Source organism: Rhinoderma darwinii, chromosome 1 (genome assembly GCF_050947455.1).
Source record: "Rhinoderma darwinii isolate aRhiDar2 chromosome 1, aRhiDar2.hap1, whole genome shotgun sequence".
Taxonomy (NCBI): Eukaryota; Metazoa; Chordata; class Amphibia; order Anura; family Rhinodermatidae; genus Rhinoderma; species Rhinoderma darwinii.
In genome coordinates this window covers 37,711,406-37,734,781 of record NC_134687.1, presented here as the reverse complement: position 1 = coordinate 37,734,781, position 23,376 = coordinate 37,711,406, and the positions used below count along the sequence as shown (strand labels likewise).

The 23,376-nt window shown below is 42.9% G+C and overlaps 1 protein-coding gene across 2 annotated transcripts in view; it reads left to right on the top strand.

Moving 5' to 3' along the window:
• Window positions 1-23,376, top strand: part of SORCS2 (sortilin related VPS10 domain containing receptor 2) — an 862,853-nt gene that overhangs the window by 777,334 nt on the left and 62,143 nt on the right. For both annotated transcript variants that reach the window (XM_075857659.1, XM_075857651.1), the window contains exons 13-17: window positions 12,073-12,164; window positions 12,743-12,850; window positions 19,109-19,229; window positions 19,562-19,695; window positions 20,786-20,911. In XM_075857659.1, coding sequence (XP_075713774.1) covers window positions 12,073-12,164; window positions 12,743-12,850; window positions 19,109-19,229; window positions 19,562-19,695; window positions 20,786-20,911 — 581 coding nt within the window. The remainder of the gene's footprint in view (window positions 1-12,072; window positions 12,165-12,742; window positions 12,851-19,108; window positions 19,230-19,561; window positions 19,696-20,785; window positions 20,912-23,376) is intronic.

The following is a 23,376-nucleotide window of genomic DNA, read 5'->3' as shown; positions in this document are numbered from 1 at the left end:
TTTTCTGCCTGGAAAACCCCTTTAATACTATAGCTCTTGTGGACAGAGGTACATGGGGAAGGGTGTGGGGCCAACCATAGTCACGGGGTCTTCCTCTATATGACTGTCACCCTCAGGACATCCAAAAACAATTGTTGTCAAAGCAATGGCATTTCTTGGGTTAAATGCTAAAGTAGCCTGAGCAGTGGAGCAGCAATGGAGCTCGGTGGAAAGCAATGTTTCCTTGGGTCACTGGGGTCTTGCGTTCATATCATCCCTGGGGCAATTAGATTGCATGCTCCAATCAGGACAAGGACTGATGTGAATGATTAAAGTCTGTGTACAGCACTGCAGAGTATTTAAGAGCTGCGTAAACAAAAGGAAATAAATGTGTGAACAAAGGGCTCAAATTCATTTAAAAAGAATCCTAAAATGTACCTTTTTCCTTTAAGAAGATGTAATGAGCAGAAGCGCACCCCTCCTTCATGTTACAGCCGCATTATCTGGCGTAGGTTGCCTTTCATTCATTGTAACGTAGGTAATCAATTAGATCCACGCCGTGCCCCGCTGTTGTGTGAAATGAAGTTTTTAGGACTAAAGACGGATCCCGTGAAGGAGGAGAAATATTTTTATCCTTCATTTTGCTTCCAGCTGTTTATATTAATCTTTACCCTTATATTTGTTTTGCTGCCTCTAATGTATTTTGTTCTCAGAATAATAGTATTTTATATAAAAGTCTCTGCCGCAGTCTTCAGAGCGTCGACGGGGATTAACTATGCGTAGAATATGGGATGTTTAACATTCCTGTAACTGATCTCACAGCCGGACATTAACAAGAAACCATCACACAAATCAGAGAAGAATTTCCTTCACCAAATAAAAGATCATGCGAACACCATAAACTCCACCATTAATGTAATGTAAACGATACAAACGAAGATTCAGCGGCGAAATACAACGAATACATTCTTAGGGCACGTTCACATGTGGCGGAGTTTTTTCGCTGCAAATGTTGCTGCAGATTTGGGGCAATTATGCAACGAATCTGCACCAATATTTCCATATTTGCCAGGTAATTCAGACGTTGCAGAAAAGACAGCGGACTTGCCACAGATTTCAGTTTTTGCATTGCAAAGGCTGAAATACGCAGTGAAATTCCGCTGCTTCTCCGCAACAGACAGTGCATGCTGCGGAGGGAAAATTCTGCACCGCAGTCTATGGTCCGCAGCGGAGATTTCCGCAACGTCTGAACTAACTTGCCTAAAAATGTATAGAAACAAATGTAAAAAACGTCCGCTGGAGAATTCCACTGCGATTCCGCCACGTCTGAATGTGCCCTTAGGCTAGGACTCCATGGTGAACTTTTGTCGCCCGCAGGAGGAGGTAAAATTACAGAACTACTGACTTGTATGACACCTCAATGAGGGAGAAAATCAAGGGGGAACATGTGGGATTTTTGGGGATTTTCGCACAGCTTTTTACTCATAGAGAAACATTGAGGTCGCTCGTGTCACAGTAATACCACAATTTTGCATTGGAGCCAAGGGCATATGTACCATGGATGCAGTCCAAGCTATGGGACCCTTGGAGAGAAGGGTCTCTGTTGGGTACCATCCCCTTTGCTACTGTGCAGGACTCCCTTCTTCAGAGGAACTTCATTATTAGCAAATAAGAGGGAAGGGAATTGGCCCAAGAGTCATGGAAAGGGGGAGACAAACACCAGGCCCTTCTATTCTGAGTAGCGAAACCCGGCACCGTTATGGAGGACCCATTTTTCTGTGTACCGCACTACGTGGTGCCCTCACATTATACTTTATCTCAGCTGTCAGATATAGTTCAAGAGAAACAACATACAGTATAGAAGTTACATTGTATTTAGACGGGACATCCACCTAAAGTCATCTGTTGATATCATTGATGGTCCCTGAGCTTGGACTTGATTCCCCAAATAAGAAGACCATGGCACTCTTTAGGGCAATAATACATGGCTGTTTCTGTATCTCTACATAGCTCAGAAGTCTGAGTGACAAATCCTGTGTGGCCTGCTCCCCTGGTGAATGGGACTATAGCAAGTCCTTTTTATTGATCGGTGGGGGTACCAGTGGTCGCACCCCCACAATCATTTTTATGTCCAATCCAATTATTGGATCATAGAACATTATGATGGGATAACCCCTTTAATGTGAGTATTGTATGGCAGAACCCTGGTTATATAGCCATGTTGTAAGGCTGGCACTTTGCTCTCACAATTACATAGTACAGTGTTTGGCCAATTGAAGAATTATAGCGATCCGGTGGGGCCAAGGCAAATATTAGTCCACCTGGTTTATCATCTGTGCACAATTCAGAGCCGTGACCTCGACAGCAAGACACTTTATATGTTCTCATCCTGGTTATTTAATAACTAAACCTTCTTGGTAGCAAATATATATGACTGTACTGTCTGTGCCGCAGCCCTGCTATATATCCTGGTTTTGCATTAATACTTCTGCAATATATATCAGTAAGTCCATTTTTGCTAAAACAGGCTGGTTGATGTTTACGTCAGGTCTCATATATAAGTTGACCTATAAGCAGATGTACTATCACTATCCACAGGGCCGGCTCCAGGCTTTTGTGGGCCCTTGGGCGACACAGACTTAGTAGGGCCCTTTGCGGGGCAACCCACAGCGGCAGTAAAATGGCAGAAAACGTCACTTTGGGCCCCCATATAAACATTAGGCACTAGTTATTCCCCTATATAGAAGTTAGGCCCCCAGTTTGTGCCCCCATAAATTTGGTGCCCTCTGTAGTTAGTGCCACACAGCCCCCTCCCAGGTAGTGCCACCCAGCCCCCTCCCAGGTAGTGCCACACAGTCCCCACTCCCAGGTAGTGCCACATACCCCACTCCCAGGTAGTGCCACACAGCCCCCACTCCCAGGTAGTGCCACACAGCCCCCTCCCAGGTAGTGCCACACAGCCCCCCTCCCTGGTAGTGCCACATCGCCACCCTCCCTGGTAGTGCCCCACAGCCCCACTCCCTGGTAGTGCCACACAGCCCCACTCCCTGGTAGTGCCACACAGCCCCACTCCCTGGTTGTGCCACACAGCCCCCCTCCCTGGTAGTGCCACACAGCTACCCCCTGGTAGTGTCACAAAGCCACCCTCCCTAGGAGTGGAATCCCCAGCCAGAGTATTGCCGACGCTCTGGCTGGGGATTCCGCTTCAGGAGAAGCCCCTGACGTCACTGTCCATATATGGACAGTGTTGTCAGGGGCAACGCCAGAGCCATAGTAACGGGCACAGCACTTCTAGCACTCTGCTTGGGACCAGGAGCGTAGCTAAAGGCTCATGGACCCTGGTGTAACAATTCAGTTTCGGCCCCCCTACCCCTCCCCAACACCACCAAACCCCTGCGCACGTTTATGCCCAGTTGCCTTGCACTACAGAGCCCATGAATGCCCCACAGTATAATACCTCCCATAGCTGCCCCCACAGTTTAATGCAACCACACCATATAATACCCCCCATAGCTGCCTCCACACAGTATAGTGCCCCCCACACAGTATAATGCCCCCCATAGCTGACCACCACAGTATAATGCTCTCCATAGCTACCCCCACACAGTATAATGCCTCCCATAGCTGACCAACACAGTATAATGCCCCCATAGCTGCCCCACAGTATAATGCTCCCATAGCTGCCCCCCCCCCCCCCCACAGTATAATGCCACCCATAGCTGCACCCACAGTATAATTCCCCTATAGCTGCACCCACAGTATATTGACAGACATAGCTGCCACGTACAGTATAATTCCCCATACTGTATAATGCCCCCATAGCTGCCCCATACACTATAATGCCCCCCATAGCTGCCCCATACAGTATAATGCCCCCCATAGCTGCCCCATACAGTATAATGCCCCCCATAGCTGCCCCATACAGTATAATGCCCTCCATACAGTATAATGCCCCCCATAGCTGCCCCATACAGTATAATGCCCTCCATACAGTATAATGACCCCCATAGCTGCCCCATACAGGATAATGCCCCCCGTAGCTGTTCCATATGCGGACGCAGATTCAGTTGGAAGCGGGACCAGCGGGGTAAGTTCTGTGTGGCAACGGGGGCCCTACCTGCCCCCCAGGCTTAGGGGCCTGGTCGCTCTTGTGACAATTGCGGCCCCTTTATCTACGCCACTGCCTGGGATACTGCTCTGCTCCTGACAACACTGTCCATATATGGACAGTGATGTCAGGGGCTTTCCCAGAGACGGAGTCCCGGAGCAGAGCCGCTAGAGCTCTACCTGGGACTCCTCTCCTCCTTACATCGCTGTCCATATATGGACAGTGATGCCGTGACAGCAGCGTCAGCGGCCCGCGGCCGAGTGGGCCCCGGCACTTGTCCGCGTCCGCCGTGTGCTGACGCCGGCCCTGATCCATGTGAAATTCATGTAATAGGACGACAATCGTAGTATCTAATACCAGCTTATCTATCTTTATCACATAGGTACAGGGCAGAGCAGTGTGCAGGAGGCTGTCTACATAGAATACCAAGTATGGGGCAATATATATTGGCACTTAGAATCCCCGTCGCTCTTCAGGGGACTCTGTGTACCACCGTAGACCCTCCTGCACACAGCTCTGCCATGTGTTTTCTCTGTATAAAATCAGTGGCATACATTCATATATACATTTATTGTAATGATTTTGAGTTCCATCATGTCTTAAATTCTAGTTACATCCAAAGCCGTATTTAAACTTCTGCAGGTTTTATGCAAGACAGCAGACCCCCATCAATCCTTTAACCCCTTCCCGACCGCTTCACGTAAAAATATGTCAGATAGAAGTGCGCCAGTCTGCAGAGCATGCCACAAATTTACAGCTCTCCTTCCCCCGATGATCGCAGCGGTCCTGCTGCATGGAGTATCCAGATCTGGCTGTAAATAACAGTCTTTTGTCTGGGTTCAATCATAGGGACCAGATTAGTTCAGGTCCTGATAACTGTACCTGGACCAGAGAATGGTAATTACCTGAACACTCTTACGCCTTGTTCACACAGTTCAGATTTGTTGCAGATTTTGCATGGATTTTTTTTAAGCCAAAACCAGGAACAGAACTTAAGCAGAAGAAATATATAAAGGGAGGCCTTATAGGTCTGCCCTCCTGTATCCAATTCTGGTTTGGGCTTAAACCATGCATGCAAAATCTGCAACAAATCTGCACGGTGTGTACAAAGCCTTATGCTTATGCCGCGATCACCAGTGTGCAGGTGTGACAGTAACTTACATTCTCTGGTCTGGGTGCCATCATTGGGACCTGAACCTATCAGGTCCCGATGACAGATCCAGGACGAGAGATAGTAACTTACTGTCAGACCTGAATACCCCCATGCTGCAGGAACGCTGTGATCGTCGGGATCCAGCAGCATACAGTAGCTGACATTCTCTAACCTGGACGCCATCATCGGGACCTGAACCAATCATGTTCCAATGAGGGACTCTCGGATCAGAGACTGTTAAAAAATAAATATAGTAAAATGTAAATAAACAACAACTAAGAAACAAATAAATAAAAAATTAATACAATTAGAACAAAATAATAAAAAATATAAAGAAATATAAAAAAAAATGCCCTCCTCCACCAAAATGTACATAACCCTCCGAACCCACGTTCACAAAATTAAATATCCTGCGTGACATAAACACATTTTGAATGGGCATCTTGTGCTCCGGGCAGTCAAATGTCACGTTCCTGTCACGCTGAATATTTGTTACCACAAATATAAAATATTTAGCCCATCACCAATTTGTGCCTATTCTACCCCGGCCCGATCTGCTTTATGCGTGTTCACTAAAAAAAATGTCTGTACCTGGTTCCCTATCATCCATGTACATCTGCTGCATCTAAAGTTAAGATGGTAGAAACATGTAAAACTTAAATGGTGTCTTTATTCTCAGCACTATAGCGATATCATGGCATGATTACACACTGGAAAATTAGAGGATTCATTTATGGGGTAAATATTATTGATTAAACAAACTAACTTATATTTAGAACATTAAAAAATTAGGCAAAAAAATTATTTTGTCCCTTTTCTGACAACTTTTACTAAATAAAACCTACAAGATTAAATTATATCTACTCCAAATTTAAATAATATAAAAGCCTTATCTGGGGTGTAGACGAAGACTTAAAAAGGGGTTGTCCAGGCATGGACAACTGATAACCTATCCACAGGATACGTCATCATTATATGATCGGTGGGGGTCCAACACCCAGACACCACACCGATCAGCAGCTCCGGCTGCCTTCCCGCGCCGGATATTATGCAGTGTATGCAGTGTTCAGAGGTGGAAGCCGACGGCTCCGTATACTGTATAGCAGCCGTGCTGCAGAACAGCAACTCTGCTCCTGTTGACAGTACTGCAGCTCAGCCGCTTCCAGCTCCGGACTCTGCATACGCGGCATAACATCTTGCGCCTGGAGGCAGCCGGAGCAGCTGATTCGTACGGATGTCGGACCCCCAAGGATCATATACTGATGACCTATCATGTGGATAGGTCATCCGTTCTGCGTAACTGGACAATCCCTTTAAATAAAATAAAAAAATAACTTTGACATACAGTATTCCAAAAGGTGAAATTTTGCTCTGGGCATAAAACTCCAAAACACACCCAGTTCTGAAAGGATTAAACTATAAAGCAATGATGATACGTTTAATCCATGGAATGGATGGATTATTTCAAGGTGGCCTACACTCAACTCAAGATCCACCAACTCTTTATATATATATACACATATAAAGAGTTGGTGGTCTCACAAACATCAAACGTGTGGGCAAAATATTATTTATTAGGGAATTTGAAGGACTGCAATGAGAAGATCCAATTTTTATGGGACTGTCTCTTTAAGAAGAAACCTCTTATATAAATGTGGGAATTATTCTGCACCGACTCAGTTTGTAAAATCCAGAAAATCATAAAGATGTTTTTGGAGCTGTGAGAAACGTCTCAGTCGACCTGTACGGCTAAATAAAGTTGACAGATCATTTCGGGCAGATGATGAACAAGTGCAGAATTGCTGCCAGCCAAAGAGAAGAGGCTTCCAATCCAAAATTGCAGTAAGAAATTCTCCTTTCCACAAGAATTTTTCTCTTGGCAGTGAAATCTCGAGAAGAGAAAGCGAGAAAGATTTAGTAACTGGAAGAGCAACTTGGTGAAGATTTAGCCCATTGTCATCACTGTTCAGGGTATTAATCTGTCATTCCTTACAGCCTCACATAGTGGCAGCTGGTTTAGTGCTGTCAAACAAAGTATCCGTCCAATATAAACAAGTGAATAAAATAACACTGCAAAGAAAAAACAGTGTTTCTCCAGAGTATCATCTTACAGGGATTAGCAGTTACTCTAAACTTTGAGCAAAGATCATCTGTAAAAAAGATCAAAAAGTAATAAAAACTGACCATGTGATTACACCGAGGAGATATGTCTGCTGCAATAGATAGATAGATAGATAGATAGATAGATAGATAGATAGATAGATAGATAGATAGATAGATAGATAGATAGATAGATAGATAGATAGATAGATATTAGATAGATAGATAGATAGATAGATAGATAGATAGATAGATAGATAGATAGATAGATAGATAGATAGATAGATAGATAGATATGAGATAGATAGATAGATAGATAGATAGATAGATAGATAGATAGATAGATAGATAGATAGATAGATAGATAGATAGATAGATAGATAGATAGATAGATAGATAGATAGATAGATAGATATGGGATAGATAGATAGATAGATATGGGATAGATAGATAGATATGGGATAGATAGATAGATAGATAGATAGATAGATAGATAGATAGATAGATAGATAGATAGATAGATAGATAGATAGATAGATAGATAGATAGATAGATAGATAGATAGATAATAGTTTGAGGAGTATTCACTAATATGTGCAGTCTGGCACAACCAACTAAACCACCTGTGAGAATAAAGTAATAGCGACTGAGGCAAATGAGTTTCTATAAAGTGGCTTCTTCAGCTGTTTTTCTATTCAAACTTCATTTAAGCCTCTCATAAGAAGCATATGTCGGGAGAATTTCCTGATGTATACCCCCAACGGAAAGCTCCGATATATGACAATGTATAGGCATTCGGTTACATACGTCACCCATGGGCTTCCATTTAAACAGTGGCGGACACAGACTGCAAAAGGCCCCTGTGCAGATAATGTGCCAGGGCCCCCCCGCCCCCCCCCCAATACCGACAAAGTTACCTAAACATATATATGCATATAAAAATAAACCTTACTAATAAAAATTATGAAGGAAGATTTATATTGTACATTTTATTACCAGTTTAGAACACAAGTAACACATTTTTTTCCGGGTTAAATTCTTATCTAAACTAAGTCCCTAAATGTGGGCAAAGAAAATGAAAAACCTATACTCACCTCCTCCGGCGCCTCCGTTCCCCCTCCGCAGCCCCTATCCCTTTCTGTGTTTACAAAGCTGCTGTGGTGACGCGCGGTCGATGGCACATGACCGCTGCAGCCAATCAATGCCCTCAACAGCGATTTGCTGTGGAACTACTGTCCTCAGCAGCACACCAATGAGGAGTTATTGGCAGCAGCGGTCACGTGCCATCGGCAGCGCGTCACCAGTGCAGCCTTGTACACTTGTAACACAGACCGAGACAGGAGGATGGGGGCTGCGGCGGGTGAACGGAGGCGAGGGAGGAGGTGAGTATAGTTTTTTTATTTTCTTTGCCCACATTTAGAGACTTAGGTTAAATTGAATCATTGAATATAACACAAAGCACTCATGCAACTGAGATGCAATAATTTAGATGATCTTATCATGCTTAGCTTACTGCACTGTTACCTATCAAGCAGGACTGAATCTCAAGATATCTACAGAGGGGGCTGTATGGCGTTATCTACAGGGGGGACTGTATGGCGCTATCAACAGAGGGGGCTGTATGGCGTTATCTACAGGGGGGACTGTATGGCGCTATCTACAGAGGGGTCTGTATGGCGCTATCTACAGGGGGGTCTGTATGGCGCTATCTACAGGGGGGACTGTATGGCGCTATCTACAGGGGGGACTGTATGGCGCTATCTACAGGGGGGACTGTATGGCGCTATCTACAGGGGGGACTGTATGGCGCTATCTACAGGGGGGACTGTATGGCGCTATCTACAGAGGGGGCTGTATGGCGTTATCTACAGGGGGGCTGTATGGCGTTATCTACAGGGGGCTGTATGGTGTTATCTACAGGGGGGACTTTATGGCGTTATCTACAGTGGGGTCTGTATGGCGTTATCTACAGGGGTTCTGTATGGCGTTCCCTACAGGGGGGGTCTGTAGGGAAAGTCATACAGCCCCCCCCTGTAGGGAACGCCATACAGACCCCCCTTTAGGGAACGCCATACAGACCCCCCTGTAGGGAACGCTATACAGCCCCCCCTGTAGGGAACGCTATACAGCCCCCCCTGTAGGGAACGCCTTACAGCCCCCCCCTGTAGGGAACGCTATACAGCCCCCCCCCTGTAGGGAACGCCATACACCCCCAATCACTCAAAAAAATGCGACCTACAGTGTGAAAAGACAAAAGACATGTATCCCCTGTCCACAGGATAGGGGATACATGTGTGATCGCTGGCATTGATAGGGAGAGCGGGGGACCGAAAGTCCCCCGAAGTTCTCCATCACTCACCTCTGACTTCCGGTGTCTGCGCAGCTCAAGTGTGACCGGCGCTCCATTCATTTCTACGGAGCTGCCGACACAGACCCCGGAAGTCCGAGGTTTGTGATGGAGAACTTCAGGGGACTTTCGGTCCCCCGTTCTCCCTATCAATGCCAGCGATCACACACGTATCCCCTATCCTGTGGATAGGGGATACATGTCTTATGTTTAATGGCAGAGCGGGGAGATACTCCCTGCTCTGCCGTAGTGTTCCGTGGCATCGCGCTGTAGCAGCCATAGCGGCAGCTAGCGGAGATTCCGGCCAAGGTGGGGGCCCGTGCCGGCAGGTGACGCGGGCCCCCTCATGCCGCGGCCCCGTAGCAGCCGCTACGGCTGCTATAGCAGTAGTTACGCCCCTGTGTTAGGGGGAGTTCACACTGAGGTTTTTTTCGCGAAAAACGTCAGAAAGTGCCTCCCATTGAAATCCATGAAATTTTTCCTGCGAGCAGTAAAAACCGCATGCGGGAAAAAGAAGCGCAATGCCCTTTCTTCGGGCGTTTCTGTCTCTGACTTCCCATTGACAACAATGGCAGGCAGAAAATGCGTTTTTTGCTGCGTTTCCCTGCCCACGGCCCGATGGCCGAAAAACGCCACAAAAAAACGCAATGAAAAACGCGGGAAGTGTTCTACCGGCAGGTCAAAATATGCCTCAAAATTCCGGAAGGAATTATGAGGCAGATTTTTCTACATAAAAACTTCTCCCTTCTGACATGAACTTTTTAACTTCATCTACCTGTCCTCTGCAGTCTGCACGTCCTCCACTCGTCCTGTGTCTGTCCTCCGCTCATCCTATGAGTTCTCCGGCAGTCCTGACTGTACTGTCCAGCCGCCCGAAGTCTTACGTCGCACCGCCCCCTGTCCTCTCCCCTGCCTGAGCGCTCCTCCTACCACCAGCATCGCCGTCCTGTCCTATTCATCTGTGCCAGATTGGCAGTGCAGTGTAGCGGCTATCACCGGGCCCGGGCACCCGCCCCCTCCCTCCCGATTGGTAGTGCAGTGTGGCGGCTATCACCGGGCCCCCGCCCCCTCCCTCCCCTCATGCCTAGTGTTGTGATGCTACTAGGCATGAGGGGGCCCGTGCCGCCAGGCCTGGTACATAAAATGTAATGTGCCTGTCAGGGCGACACGGGCCCCCCCATGCCGCGGGCCCCGTAGCAGCTGCTACGGCTGCTACTGTGGTAGTTACGCCACTGAACGGGCCCCCTTCCCACGCGGGGCCCTTGTGCAGCTGCACCGGCTGCACATGCGGTATGTCCGCCCCTGCATTTAAAAAAAGAAAAAAGTATACTGCTTGTACGTTTTTTACTGGATGCCTCTGCCTAGAAAAGCGTAGTCAACTATGATAACCTGTACAGTAAAAAAAAAAACAGGTATACCGACACGACAGGCCAAAAGGACATTACTTTGCCTCAGTCGGGTAAATGGGGGCTTAATACTACAACTGAAGTATGTGTCTGGAGCTTTACTAGAGCATACCCTGAACGTGTTCACAAAATATGATGTGAATAGAGAGATAGATAGATAGATAGATAGATAGATAGATAGATAGATAGATAGATAGATAGATAGATAGATAGATAGATAGATAGATAGATAGATAGATAGATAGATAGATGGATATGAGATAGATAGATAGATAGATAGATAGATAGATAGATAGATAGATAGATAGATAGATAGATAGATAGATAGATAGATAGATAGATAGATATGAGATAGATAGATAGATAGATAGATAGATAGATAGATATAGATAGATAGATAGATAGATAGATAGATAGATAGATAGATAGATAGATAGATAGATAGATAGATAGATAGATAGATAGATAGATAGATATGAGATAGATAGATAGATAGATAGATAGATAGATAGATAGATAGATAGATAGATAGATAGATAGATAGATAGATAGATAGATAGATAGATAGATAGGAGATAGATAGATAGATAGATAGATAGATAGATAGATAGATAGATAGATAGATAGATAGATAGATAGATAGATATGAGATAGATAGATTCTAATTCGAAAGATTTCGAGCCAGATGATCAATTATTACTGACAGCGATTTACTTATTGTTCGCCAATAAAATAACATGTATGTAACAGCCGATACCACAAACCTGTATAGTATTTCTAGATGATGGAACATCCACATATACAGGGTATAGAGGAGGGGCTGCCCACAGTAAGAAGTGACGGCACTGCTGATAAGGAAGGTGTTGGGTCACTGAATCCCTAATAACCATTTTTTTTTTTTTATAAATGAGCCAATAATCAATTTGAATAATTTGTTAAATTCTAAGTGATATAATAATCCAATCCTTCATCTTCACAGGTCTTTGAAGAAGAACATCACATCTTATATCTGGACCATGGTGGGGTTATTGTGGCCATCAAAGATACATCTATTCCTCTGAAAATACTCAAGTAATGTATTATGCTTATTATGTATAAACTATATTTTCAGAAATACAATTACATTACTAGATATTCTGAGATAATATTTATTATGTTGCTGCCTGGAAATCCCCAACAAGTTGCTGTTGATGGATCTACTGTTCGTACTCTGTGTCTTTATTTTGTATTTTGAGTGCATAAATGTAGCTCATTAAGACATAAATATCAAAAGTTTGCATTACGAAAAGAAAGACCAAAAATATTGTTAACACATTGACTGTGGCGTGGATTTCTTCGCTATTTCTCGATGTACGATAATGATGGCTTGTTTTGTGTTGTTTTTTGTTTGCTTATTGGAAATAGGGAATAGGAATAAGGAATTTATATTCTAATCAGTGCCTCTAGATGTCTATGTGTTAATGACCTGAGTTGTCTTGGGTATTTACCCAAGCCATAATCAGAAAAAATTGAACTATAATAGGATCCATCAACAGCAGATGAAATGTAGGTAGCAACAAGGGCATAAACAAATTAAAATGTATGAAAATTGCAAAATGCATGTATGTATCAGATGTTTGTTTTTAATTTTATGGTTTTTTTTTTCTTAGATTCAGTGTAGATGAAGGTTACTCATGGAGTGTACATAATTTCACCAGCACATCCGTGTTCGTGGATGGACTTCTCAGTGAACCCGGAGATGAGACTTTAGTGATGACGTATGTTACTCTTTGGTTCAGACAATTCTTTTGTGTTTTTTATTAAAAGAGAATGTACTGTACCGTTGACAGTTCTATTAATGCAGCTAGCAATGTAAGGCTCTATTCACACTTTGTGAGTGTCCTATTGGCATACACCAGGCCAGTATGCATTGGCATTACTTTATTTTCAATGTATCTAATAGTGTAGTAGACTACGCTATTCCAATGCAGAGGCATACAGTAAAACAAACATATATAGGTGTTATCTGTCAGTGTAATCCTGTCTGTGATGATAAAGAGATGACTGCTGAGAAGTGATCTCTACCGAACAGGAAGGGTCAGTCTGTTTATAACTGATGGATCCTGTGTTATATATAGAGGTGTTGCCTGTCATTGTAATCCTGCATGTGATGATAATGAGATGACTGCTGAGAAGCGATCACCACAGAACAGGAAGGATCAGTCTATTATGAATGGTGGATCTTGTGTTATCTATATATAGGTGTTATCAGTGTAATCCTGCCTGTGATAATAATGAGATGACTGCTAAGAAGTGATCTCTACAGAACACAAAGTTTTAGACTATTTTGAGGCTCAGTGGCCAGATTGAAAACTGCAAGATTTTAGTTTTTTCTTTTTCTTGTTTTTTTTATATATAGATAGTGACATGGAACATAAACAAAAACAACAAAAAAAAATCACCAAATCATATATAGTGTAAAAACCTAATTTAAACAAAAGTTCATTTTTACAATGAATTGGCTTTAAAGGGATTGTAAAACTACTCCTGCCTATATGCCCTACTAGGGAAAATGGACATCATAGAGGGAAGATCCGCTAATCTGGACCTCCCTTTTCTATGTGGCAGAATGAAGAGCCGCTCAGTATTATTATAGAGTGTCACAGATATTACTATGATATTGTGATTTTACAATGACTCTGCATCGCTATATGAGGATCTCAGCTCTACTGAATCTACAAATTCGCCCCAGCCACATCTGTAATTTAAAGGGAAAGTGTCGCTAGAAAATTATTTTTTTTGTTAAACTGTTAGTGTATGCATGATTAGACATTGTTCTAATTTTTTTAATTTTTTCACGAGTCAGGAAATATTATAAATTATATTCTAATTTATAACATTTACCTGTGCTGGTCACTAGAGGGAGCAATTCCCAAAATTGCAGCATTGGCATGTGGTAAAGCAACCTCATTGCTTTATGCTGCAAAATTTGAGAAGACACACTCGCTCTAGCGTCCTCAAACAATCCCCCCTCCCTTTTCCTGGCTAGTGCCAGGAGAAAGGAGGGGATTGAATGTTGAAACCTCCTACACTGTGTCGCCATTTTTTGAGCAAATGCACAGTGTAGTAGGCTTACATACAGTGTTAATCACACACGAACATACACAAACATACACAAAATGAACTTACCTGCTCCTGCCGCCAACGCTCCCTCCGGTACGTCCGCTCCGTCCGCTCGCTTCTGAACACATGTCCGGAAGCCGCGACCGGAAGTAGTCATCTTACTGTCCGGCCGCATCTTCCGGTCCACAAGAAAATGGCGCCCGATGTCGCTCGGCCGAAGACTTTCCATTTGGACTGTGTGGGAGCGGCGCATGCGCCATTCCCACACAGATGGCGTACACCATAGTGAATGGAACGGCTCCCGTTCGCATTCTCTATGGGACTGGAGCTGCCATATTCCATCTCTGTATGTGTCGTTAATCGACACATACAGAGATGAAGAAAAAAATGGCAGCCCCCATAGTGAAGAAAAAATGTGAAAAAAAAAAAAAGTTAAACACAAAAAATAAATACATTTTTTTAAAATAAAACACTAAAAGCAAATTGATATAAAAAAATTAATTTCCGCGACACCTGTCCTTTAAAGGAATTATCACACGCATTTTCAGATTAAAGCTGCCCTGGCATTCATCTGATCGCAATGGAGCTGGCATGAGAAACCCCCAGCAATCAGCTGATAGGGGTTCATGAGACAACCCCTTTGAAGGGAACCTGTCACTTTGTAAATGAAGTCCGATCTGCGGCCAGCATGGTATAGAGCAGTGGGTGCTGAGCACTTTGATATATAGATTTGTGGAAAAAGATTCAGTATACCTTGTAATTTATTGATGTAAACCTTTGCTCATTCTGGGCTTCGTAGTTCAGTGGGCGGTCCTTCCTAGTGATTGACAGCAATCTGTATCAACACTCATACAGGAAAGACTGTCAATCACTGTATAGGACCGCCCACTGGACTCCTAATCCCAGAATAAGAAGAGATTTAGATCAATAAATTACAAATTACACTAAATATTTTCACACAAAACGATATATCAATCTGCTCAGCTCCTCCGCCTCTATAACATGCTGCCTACTGATCAAGCAGCATGTTCAATGTGATAGGTTCCCTTTAAGCCCTGTTTACTGTAAAGTGAATAACCCCTTTATTATTTCTTTATATTAACAAACTTCTCAACTAAGGGAAATTCTGTAATTTTTTTAGTAGGTTAAAAACAGGGTCATTTCTTAGTTAAATCTGTTCCTGGGAAAGCTGGGTAACAATAACTAACACAACCTCCATTATAACTCTCACAACTTTGTCAGAGTCCGGAATGGCAAATCTGTGTAGTTATATAGTTCTGCTATATAACTAGACCAATTTGTGGCCCATGCATCTGGGAAAGCAGGGTAGTAGCCCTCATGGTGTCCATACTGTTTGATAATCTGGCAAGTTCCATTGATGCCAAATTAAAGGAATTTTACTGTACACATATATCTTATGCATTGGAGCTTGTGTACATGAAGTGTATCGGAATAAGGATGTGAAGATTCTGAGTGTGTTAAATGAAGCGTTGTAACAAGCTTGAAGTGATATCCATTCACCAGTGGAGTTCATATCTACAGTGAGAAAATACACTATGGATTCTCTTTGACGATTCCCTGAGCCTCAACTTCTATTTTGATGATAAATGTAGCGTGCCTACCTGTAAGACTAACAGATGTGCTTCAAGCTCAGCATTTTATCTGGAGTATTTTTGCAAAGTAACCACAAGTTTTAAATATTCTTCAAAACTTCACAATTTCTTAGTGGGAATAGGAATAAGGAACAGGATTTATGTCACAGTGCCACCTAGTGGAGAAAAAATAAAGCATAGAAGCATTCATTTTCTGTAACGTTTTGAATAGTCTTTTTAGTATTATTATCATTATTATTATTTAATATATAATAGTTGTTAGTATTATCAATAATAATCATAATAAGCATTTGATTATATTTTACATTTACTCTATTTTAGAGTCAAACCTGTTGCTGCTGAAGATATAAAAAACAACAACAACCACCTATTTTATTAGATACAATCAGTTAAAAAAAATAAAATAAAATCCAACACAACAAGGCTGCCTACAGGCACAGGTCTTCTGTGCCTATATGTAAATACAGCCCTGTATAAGATATATGGCATGCATACGCTGATAACAGGACATGGACAAAAGTACTGGGACACCTACAGCAGCTTTTATGACATCTCATTCTAAATCCCCCCCATCCCTAGGAGCTAAATTAGCTTCCTCTCTACTGGGAAGACTTTCTATAAGATTTTGGAGGGTGACTGTGGGAATTTTTGCCCATTCATCCAGAAGAGCATTTGTGAGGTCAGACACTGATGTTGGAGGAGACGACCTGGATCGCAGTCTCCGTTCTAGTTCATCCCAATGGTGTTGGATGGGGTTGAGGTCAGGACTCTGTGCGGCCAGTCAAGTTCTTCCACACCAAACTCCCCCAACCATGTCTTTATGGACCTTGTGCACTGGGGCGCAGTCATGCTGGAACAGAAAAGGGCCGAACTCCGAACTAGTCTCACAAAGTTAGAAGCTACAATTGTCCAAAATGTCTTGGTATCCTGAAGCTAGGGCTGGGCGATTAATCAAATTCATTTGATTAATTCGCCATTTAAAGTTAGCGCGATTCTGGATTTGCCCCGAATCGTGAAATCTTTACAGGCCCCGCCGCCATAGCAGGGGAAAAAGAAAAACGTTATAAACCAGCGGACACGCTGCACAGCGCATCTACTTCAATGAATGCCGACAATGAACAGGACCAGCGGTGAGGAGGGCTGGGGTTTGCAGACTCTGTGTGCTATATACTGTGAGTCCGGAGATTGTTTTATATGGAGTCCCCTTCTCCGGGCAGCTTTTTAACCAATTCAGTACCTGCTGCATTTCAAGGATTAAGAAGTTACAGCCATCCTATAGCTTCTTAAGCCCTGAAATGCAGCAGGAACTGAATGGGTAAATTTAGTGGTTTTCGTTCTCTTCAGTTCCGATAACACCATAGCAGAGAGCAGTGTCAGTGGAGGAGCCTCAGTGCCTGTGATATACAATGCAGGGGCATTACTAGTTCTGTGCAGTACTGCTGATAATAAATGTAAGAGACTTGCCACAGAAGTTATGTCCAAAGAACAGTCATAAATCACATGCAGACTCTGGGGGTAATTTGTCAACCTTTCTACACCAAAAAAGTCACAAAAGGGTCCAAAAGTCGCAATTTGCAACTTGCCCTTTTTCCACCACCCACGACACTTTTGTAGAATGGGGCGTGACCTCTGGGAAAGAGCGTGACCACCACAGCCCAACAAATTTATTATAATTTACGCCAGGCTAATTGTAACATAAGGACACATTAAAGGGCCTATTACACCGGCCAATTTTGGCCGATGCAACAAGCACCGATCAACGAGACGGCGCTCGTTTGCTCCTGTCACAAGGAGCTATGTATTGGGATGAGCTGTCGTTACTCCGATCACTCATCCCCATACATTATTATCACGTCGGCACCGCGTCTCCCTGTTTACACACCAAGATGTGCTGCCAACAACAATAATATTAACGTTTTTTAAAACCATACGATCAGCAGATGAGCGAGCGTTTGCTTACACAGGGCAATTATTAGTATTATGTGTATTTCGCCTCAGGTCTCACTGGTCTCCTGCAGCTCATATATGCACTAGACCATATATACTGTACATTTTTTTAACTAGAAATGTACCTTATATACCATATCTTGGTAATTTTTTCCGTTTATTTAACAAAAATCAGAAAATCAAGATTTAAATCGAAAATCGTCCGTAGTGTTGAAAAAAATCTAGATTCTATTTTTTGGCAAAATCACCCAGCCCTAGCTGAAACATTAAGATTTCCCTTCACTGGAAATAAGGGGCCATGACAAACCACTGAAAAACTGCCCCATAGCATTATCCCTCCTCCACCAAACTTTACAGGTGGCACAATGCAGTCAGGCAGGTAACGTTCTCCTGGCATTCACCAAACCAAGACTCGTCCATCAGACTGCCGGATAGAGAAGCGTGATTCATCACTCCACATAACACGTGTCCACCGCTCCAGAGTCCAGTGGTGGCGGCTTTACACCACCCCATCCGACGCTTGGCATTGTGCTTGGTGATGTAAGGCTGGCATGCAGCTGCTCGGCCATGGAAACCCGTACCATGAAGCTCCCGGCGCACAGTTTTTGTGTGTTTATATCAAAGGAGGTTTGGATTCTGCAGTTATTGAGTCAGCAGAGCGTTGGCGACTTTTATGTTCTTTGCGCCTCAGCACTTCGTGACCCCGCTCTGTAACCTTACGTGGTCTGAACACAATTTCAATGAATAAGATGTGTGTTCCTAAACTTTTGTCCATATAGTGTATTTATTGCGTATTGCTTCATAGCTTACACTATATGTATAACGATTGATTGCTAATAAAGGACTTGTACTTGCAACGTACGGACATGCTGGGACCTCTAGAGAAATAAAGAGAGAGTAGTCACTATCCAATCTGGCTAAAAGATGAGGATCCTGAATGAGATTTTCTAAACCAGACATCCCCTTTAAGCCATGCTTCTATCTCTTTATGTAATAGTGTATCAGATTTTTATATTCATAAAGAAAAAATACATTCTTGAGGATGTTGGTAGAAATGTTTTGCATTTCATATTATGCAGTTGTTACAATATATATTCCCTTCTGGCAATTGCCTATTAAGCCCAGCAGCTCGGTTTCCATACCTGACTGACCACAGCTAAATGTGTTGAGGATAAACAGAAATCTTAGTAGTTTAGCGGTTCCGCTGACGGGGCTTATCAGGCATATTCTACAAGATTTGTAGACCATATCTATCAGGTATAACGTTCAGCATCTGCTCCGCTATCTGAAAAGTAGATTCTGTTCTGTGACCGTAAATAGTGATATCATAATATATGGCCGTTTGCTTCACAGCGTGTTCGGACATATAAGTTACCGATCGGAATGGGAACTGGTAAAAGTTGACTTTAGACCCTCGTTCTTCAGAGAGTGCACTGAGGAGGATTATGACCCCTGGAATCTGTCTAATACACAGGTATTGTATGAGAATGAACAAAATGTGGCCATACAAATTCACTTTTAAAGTAAATCTCCAACACCGGGTTGTTTTTAGGTCTACATTTTGTGCTGATTCATTTCTTAATATATATCTAATGGCGTAGTCCTGTTTTTCTGATACAGAGATCCAATTCCCCTGCATAAAGTTAAATGACAAAATTCTTTCTGCCTGCAGCTACCACTAGAGGGGGCTGCAGAGCTCTACTGCTTTATTTTTTCGTTTAATGTATACTGCCCCAGTGTGGTTTGAGCCTTTGGCCTTGGCATTGTAATTTATTGATTCTTTTTTTTAATCTAATTTACATACAGGGAGACCACTGCATTATGGGTCAACAAAGAAGCTTCCGCAAGAGAAAAACGTCATCGTGGTGCATTAAGGGAAAGAGTTTTACCTCAGCTCTGACATCAAGAATATGCCAGTGTGAAAGCACAGATTATGTGTGGTATGTATTTGATATATTTACTTATTTTTCTATTGTGTCCTTCTTGATTTTTTTATGCTCAAGTTTTTGTCACTTTTTCTGTTAGGCTCCATTAATACATTGAAAATATGATACTAATGCGGGCAACGATAAAAAAAAATGTCCATGTGAATAGCTTTATTGACTAATATTAGCTTGAAGTTGCAGAAGTAGCAGTGGCACCTAGGCCCTGGTGCCACTGCTGGCCCCGTAACAGATTCAGCCCCGTAACAGATTCAGCATTGGGGTCTAGGAATTTCAAGCTACAACTCTTAAATAGGAAACTAATACGAACATGAAATACATACATGTGAATAAGACCTTACCATCTTCCAGTCTACTCAGCAGTTTATACAAGATCACTGTATCTTCTTGAGCTGTGTACTGCTGCACCTCCCCTGCAGAATTTTGAATCTAGAAACCCGCCCAAGATCAAGCAGAGATGGTGAGAGGGGAACATGACAAGGGTTGCTGAGGTGAAGAACAGGAGTTGGAGTAGAAACTAGGAAGTGGCTAAGGCAATGTGGACTAATACCGTCTCCAGGAAGAAATGGAGTACAGCACCCTCCCAAAAAAGTGTGGAAGGGGAGAGGAGCTGTTACTGTGTGTATAGTACTTATTTCCTGCCTTATATAGGACTCGAGCAGTACTATAAAGCTGTCATTTGTCATTAAATGATCACCCTCTAATGATAATGAGATGACTCTGCGTACTCTGTCCAAGACTACACAGTAAACTGTTAAAGTGTGCTGCAGAAAACAGGAAATGCCATTCTATTGTGCATGTTTTTGAGTGCAATAGTTCAATAAAAAATATACATTTTATATTACTACTTGCTGCACTTTTCAAAAGGTATGTCACTGACTCACCTCTAAAAATATGGAAATCTTACAGCCTAGATCAAGATCTGTTCTATAACTAATTACATATTATATTTACATGTACCACAATGACATTGAGTGTTCTGTGTTGAGATATGAAAACATTCTCTAACAGACATTTCTATGGATGTGAATTTATTAATTTGTATTTCCTTGAAATGCTGATGATCATACATGTTCTTTACTTGCAGTGATTATGGATTTGAACAGGAGGTCACACAAAAACAAACTAGCAGATGTTTTGCCGATTTTTGGTTTAACCCGGACTCTCCACCAGAAGATTGCATAGTGGGACAAACCTATACAAGTACAACTGGGTAAGGGTTTAGTGCTCTATAATAAATTCTGTATCAAGTACTGTATGTTATAATGCCAAAAACAAGCCGATCCCCATTTTCAAAGCAATAGCAACGGCATATGTTGTCACTCTCCACGCCGCCACCGCATTATAAATCGTGACCCGACCCTTCTTCCTCTCCTCACGCAGCTACGCTATTACATTGAGGAGGTAAGTAAAAGAGAGGGCGCAAGAGGGGGGGTGCGTGCGAGGGGGTGCAGGGCAGTCGGACCCCATTGGCAGCTGTCATTTTCGGGCAGGGGGGAGTCGGGCCCCCATGACTTTAATGTGGTAAATAAATTTGAGCCCCTGCAATGTGAAGAGAGGCTATAATTAGCGGCAGTCCAGTGGCACGCGATAGCAGCAGCTAGCGGGCCTCTCTTTTAGTTTCATTTGGTCCGGGCCCCTGACAGCAGTACCTCTAATACTGCCCTGATGGCGGCCATGACTCTCCATTGAAATTGTGAGTTTCTGTGCGTTTCAATATATAGATGGCATTGCTCATTCATATTACTGCTGAAAATGCAGATAGGGGGCCTCTGCCAGACCATACTGATATGACATCTGACTAACATTTGGTAAAAGTCAACTGATGGAAAATTCCTCTAAAACCCCCAAAATTACTCTGGGCAATTTTATTAAGCGACATCTGTACTGTTGCAAAATGTTGTTTCTCCGATTCATATAAAATAAAATAAAAAATGAAGCAACTTTGTTACTATCCTTGTTTAAAACTATTCTACAGTTTGTGTATACAGCTCCTGTGCATACTTATTTGTCTCTATGCTTACAGACTATAAACACACCCTGTGTCTAATCTGATCCTGCACTTATGTGTTACTCCACTTCCTTTGGCTCCTCATTTACTGTCTGTAGGTTAGCAAGAAGAGGGGCAGGTGGAGCGGTGTAACACAAGAGTGCAGGATCAGACTACGTAGTGTTTGTTTGTAGTCTATTACCATGGATACACACTGTTCTGAATTGGAGCTGTATACATAAAATGGTAAGACATTTTTAATCAAGACCGTCAATTGTAATCATTTCTTCTAAGATGGGTTTAGCGGATTCTTTATAAAAAATAAATAAATATATATATATGTTTTTGTAACATAGGTATGATAAAGGGGTTGTCCTATTATTACAAGGGATGGTAAATTTTGAAGATATGCCATTGCCATAATTCGTCGATTAGTAGAGATCCAACTGCGAGGACCCCCATCAAAGGTTTTTCCTGCACAGCAGCGCTCCTGACACATCATTTAAATTTAGCTGTGTTGCCGTTCCTAGCACATTGGGTGGGTGGGCGCACCGCTGTCCAGAGAAAAAGCCAAAGCAATTGGCAGGAATCCCAAAGGTTGGACCCCCACCCATCATAATGTTAGGGCATATCCTAGCAAGAGGACATAACCTTATATGATGGGAATGCCCCTTTAAATAACATTATTATGTAAGCAAAGGAGTACAAAATAGAATGGTTCTGCTCTTTTCCCTTTTATGAAGTAGATGACTGCCCCATCAGAACAGGATGGATTGCAGCATCGTTCTCTATGACTGGAAGTCTTGAAGCATGAAATTTAAAATACAGGCGCATGGTCCACCTCTATATCACCCAAGGAAGCATGATGAAAAATGACCCCAGTGGGAATAAAAAAAAAATAAGACGCATGAAGCAAAATGCATCTTATAAAGTCTTAGTTCCTGAAGGGCAGTTTGATAAATCGTCATTGTGTCCTGATTCTCTCCTGCCCTCATCCCTCTGTAATAAATGCACTGGATCAGATGTCGGCTTGTGAAGAATGACCACTTAGATGTATTGTGCCGCTGCTAGACCCACAGGTGCGCCATGTCTGCTCAGCTTATACACAACTATTAATATCAAAAATTATATATCTAGAAAATGATTCTACTTCATATCGCAGGTTAGATAAAAGTTATTACTATATATCCCCCGAACTTCTCATATGCTGCATATAGGAGCGGACAGGTCCACCTTAAAGGGTTATAGTCCCATCTTATAGTGTTATGGCATATCGCTGGGATATGCCGTCACTTAATGACTGGAGGGGATCTGACTTCTTGGACCCCCCACTGTAAAAAGTAGGTATTGGGTAGCTACAGGGGGCGTAACAAATTTACTATAATTTACTCCAAAAATCGGTGTCAATGAAAGCGAAAATCTACGCCAGCCCTTTGCTGGTGTAGAATTCTTTTTCAGGCACACGGGTGGCAAGTTAATGAATTAGATGCATCTTAGGCCTTGTTCACACAAACTTATTTCTCGTCTGTTTTCTGTCCAATTTACCACACCGGTTAGGCTTCGTTCACATCTGTGTCAGGGCTCCATCCTGACGTTGTGTCGGAGCTTTCCGTCAGAACGGAACCCTGACTGAGACAAATAGAAACCGTAGGTTTCCGTTTGCATCACCATTGATTTCAATGGTGACG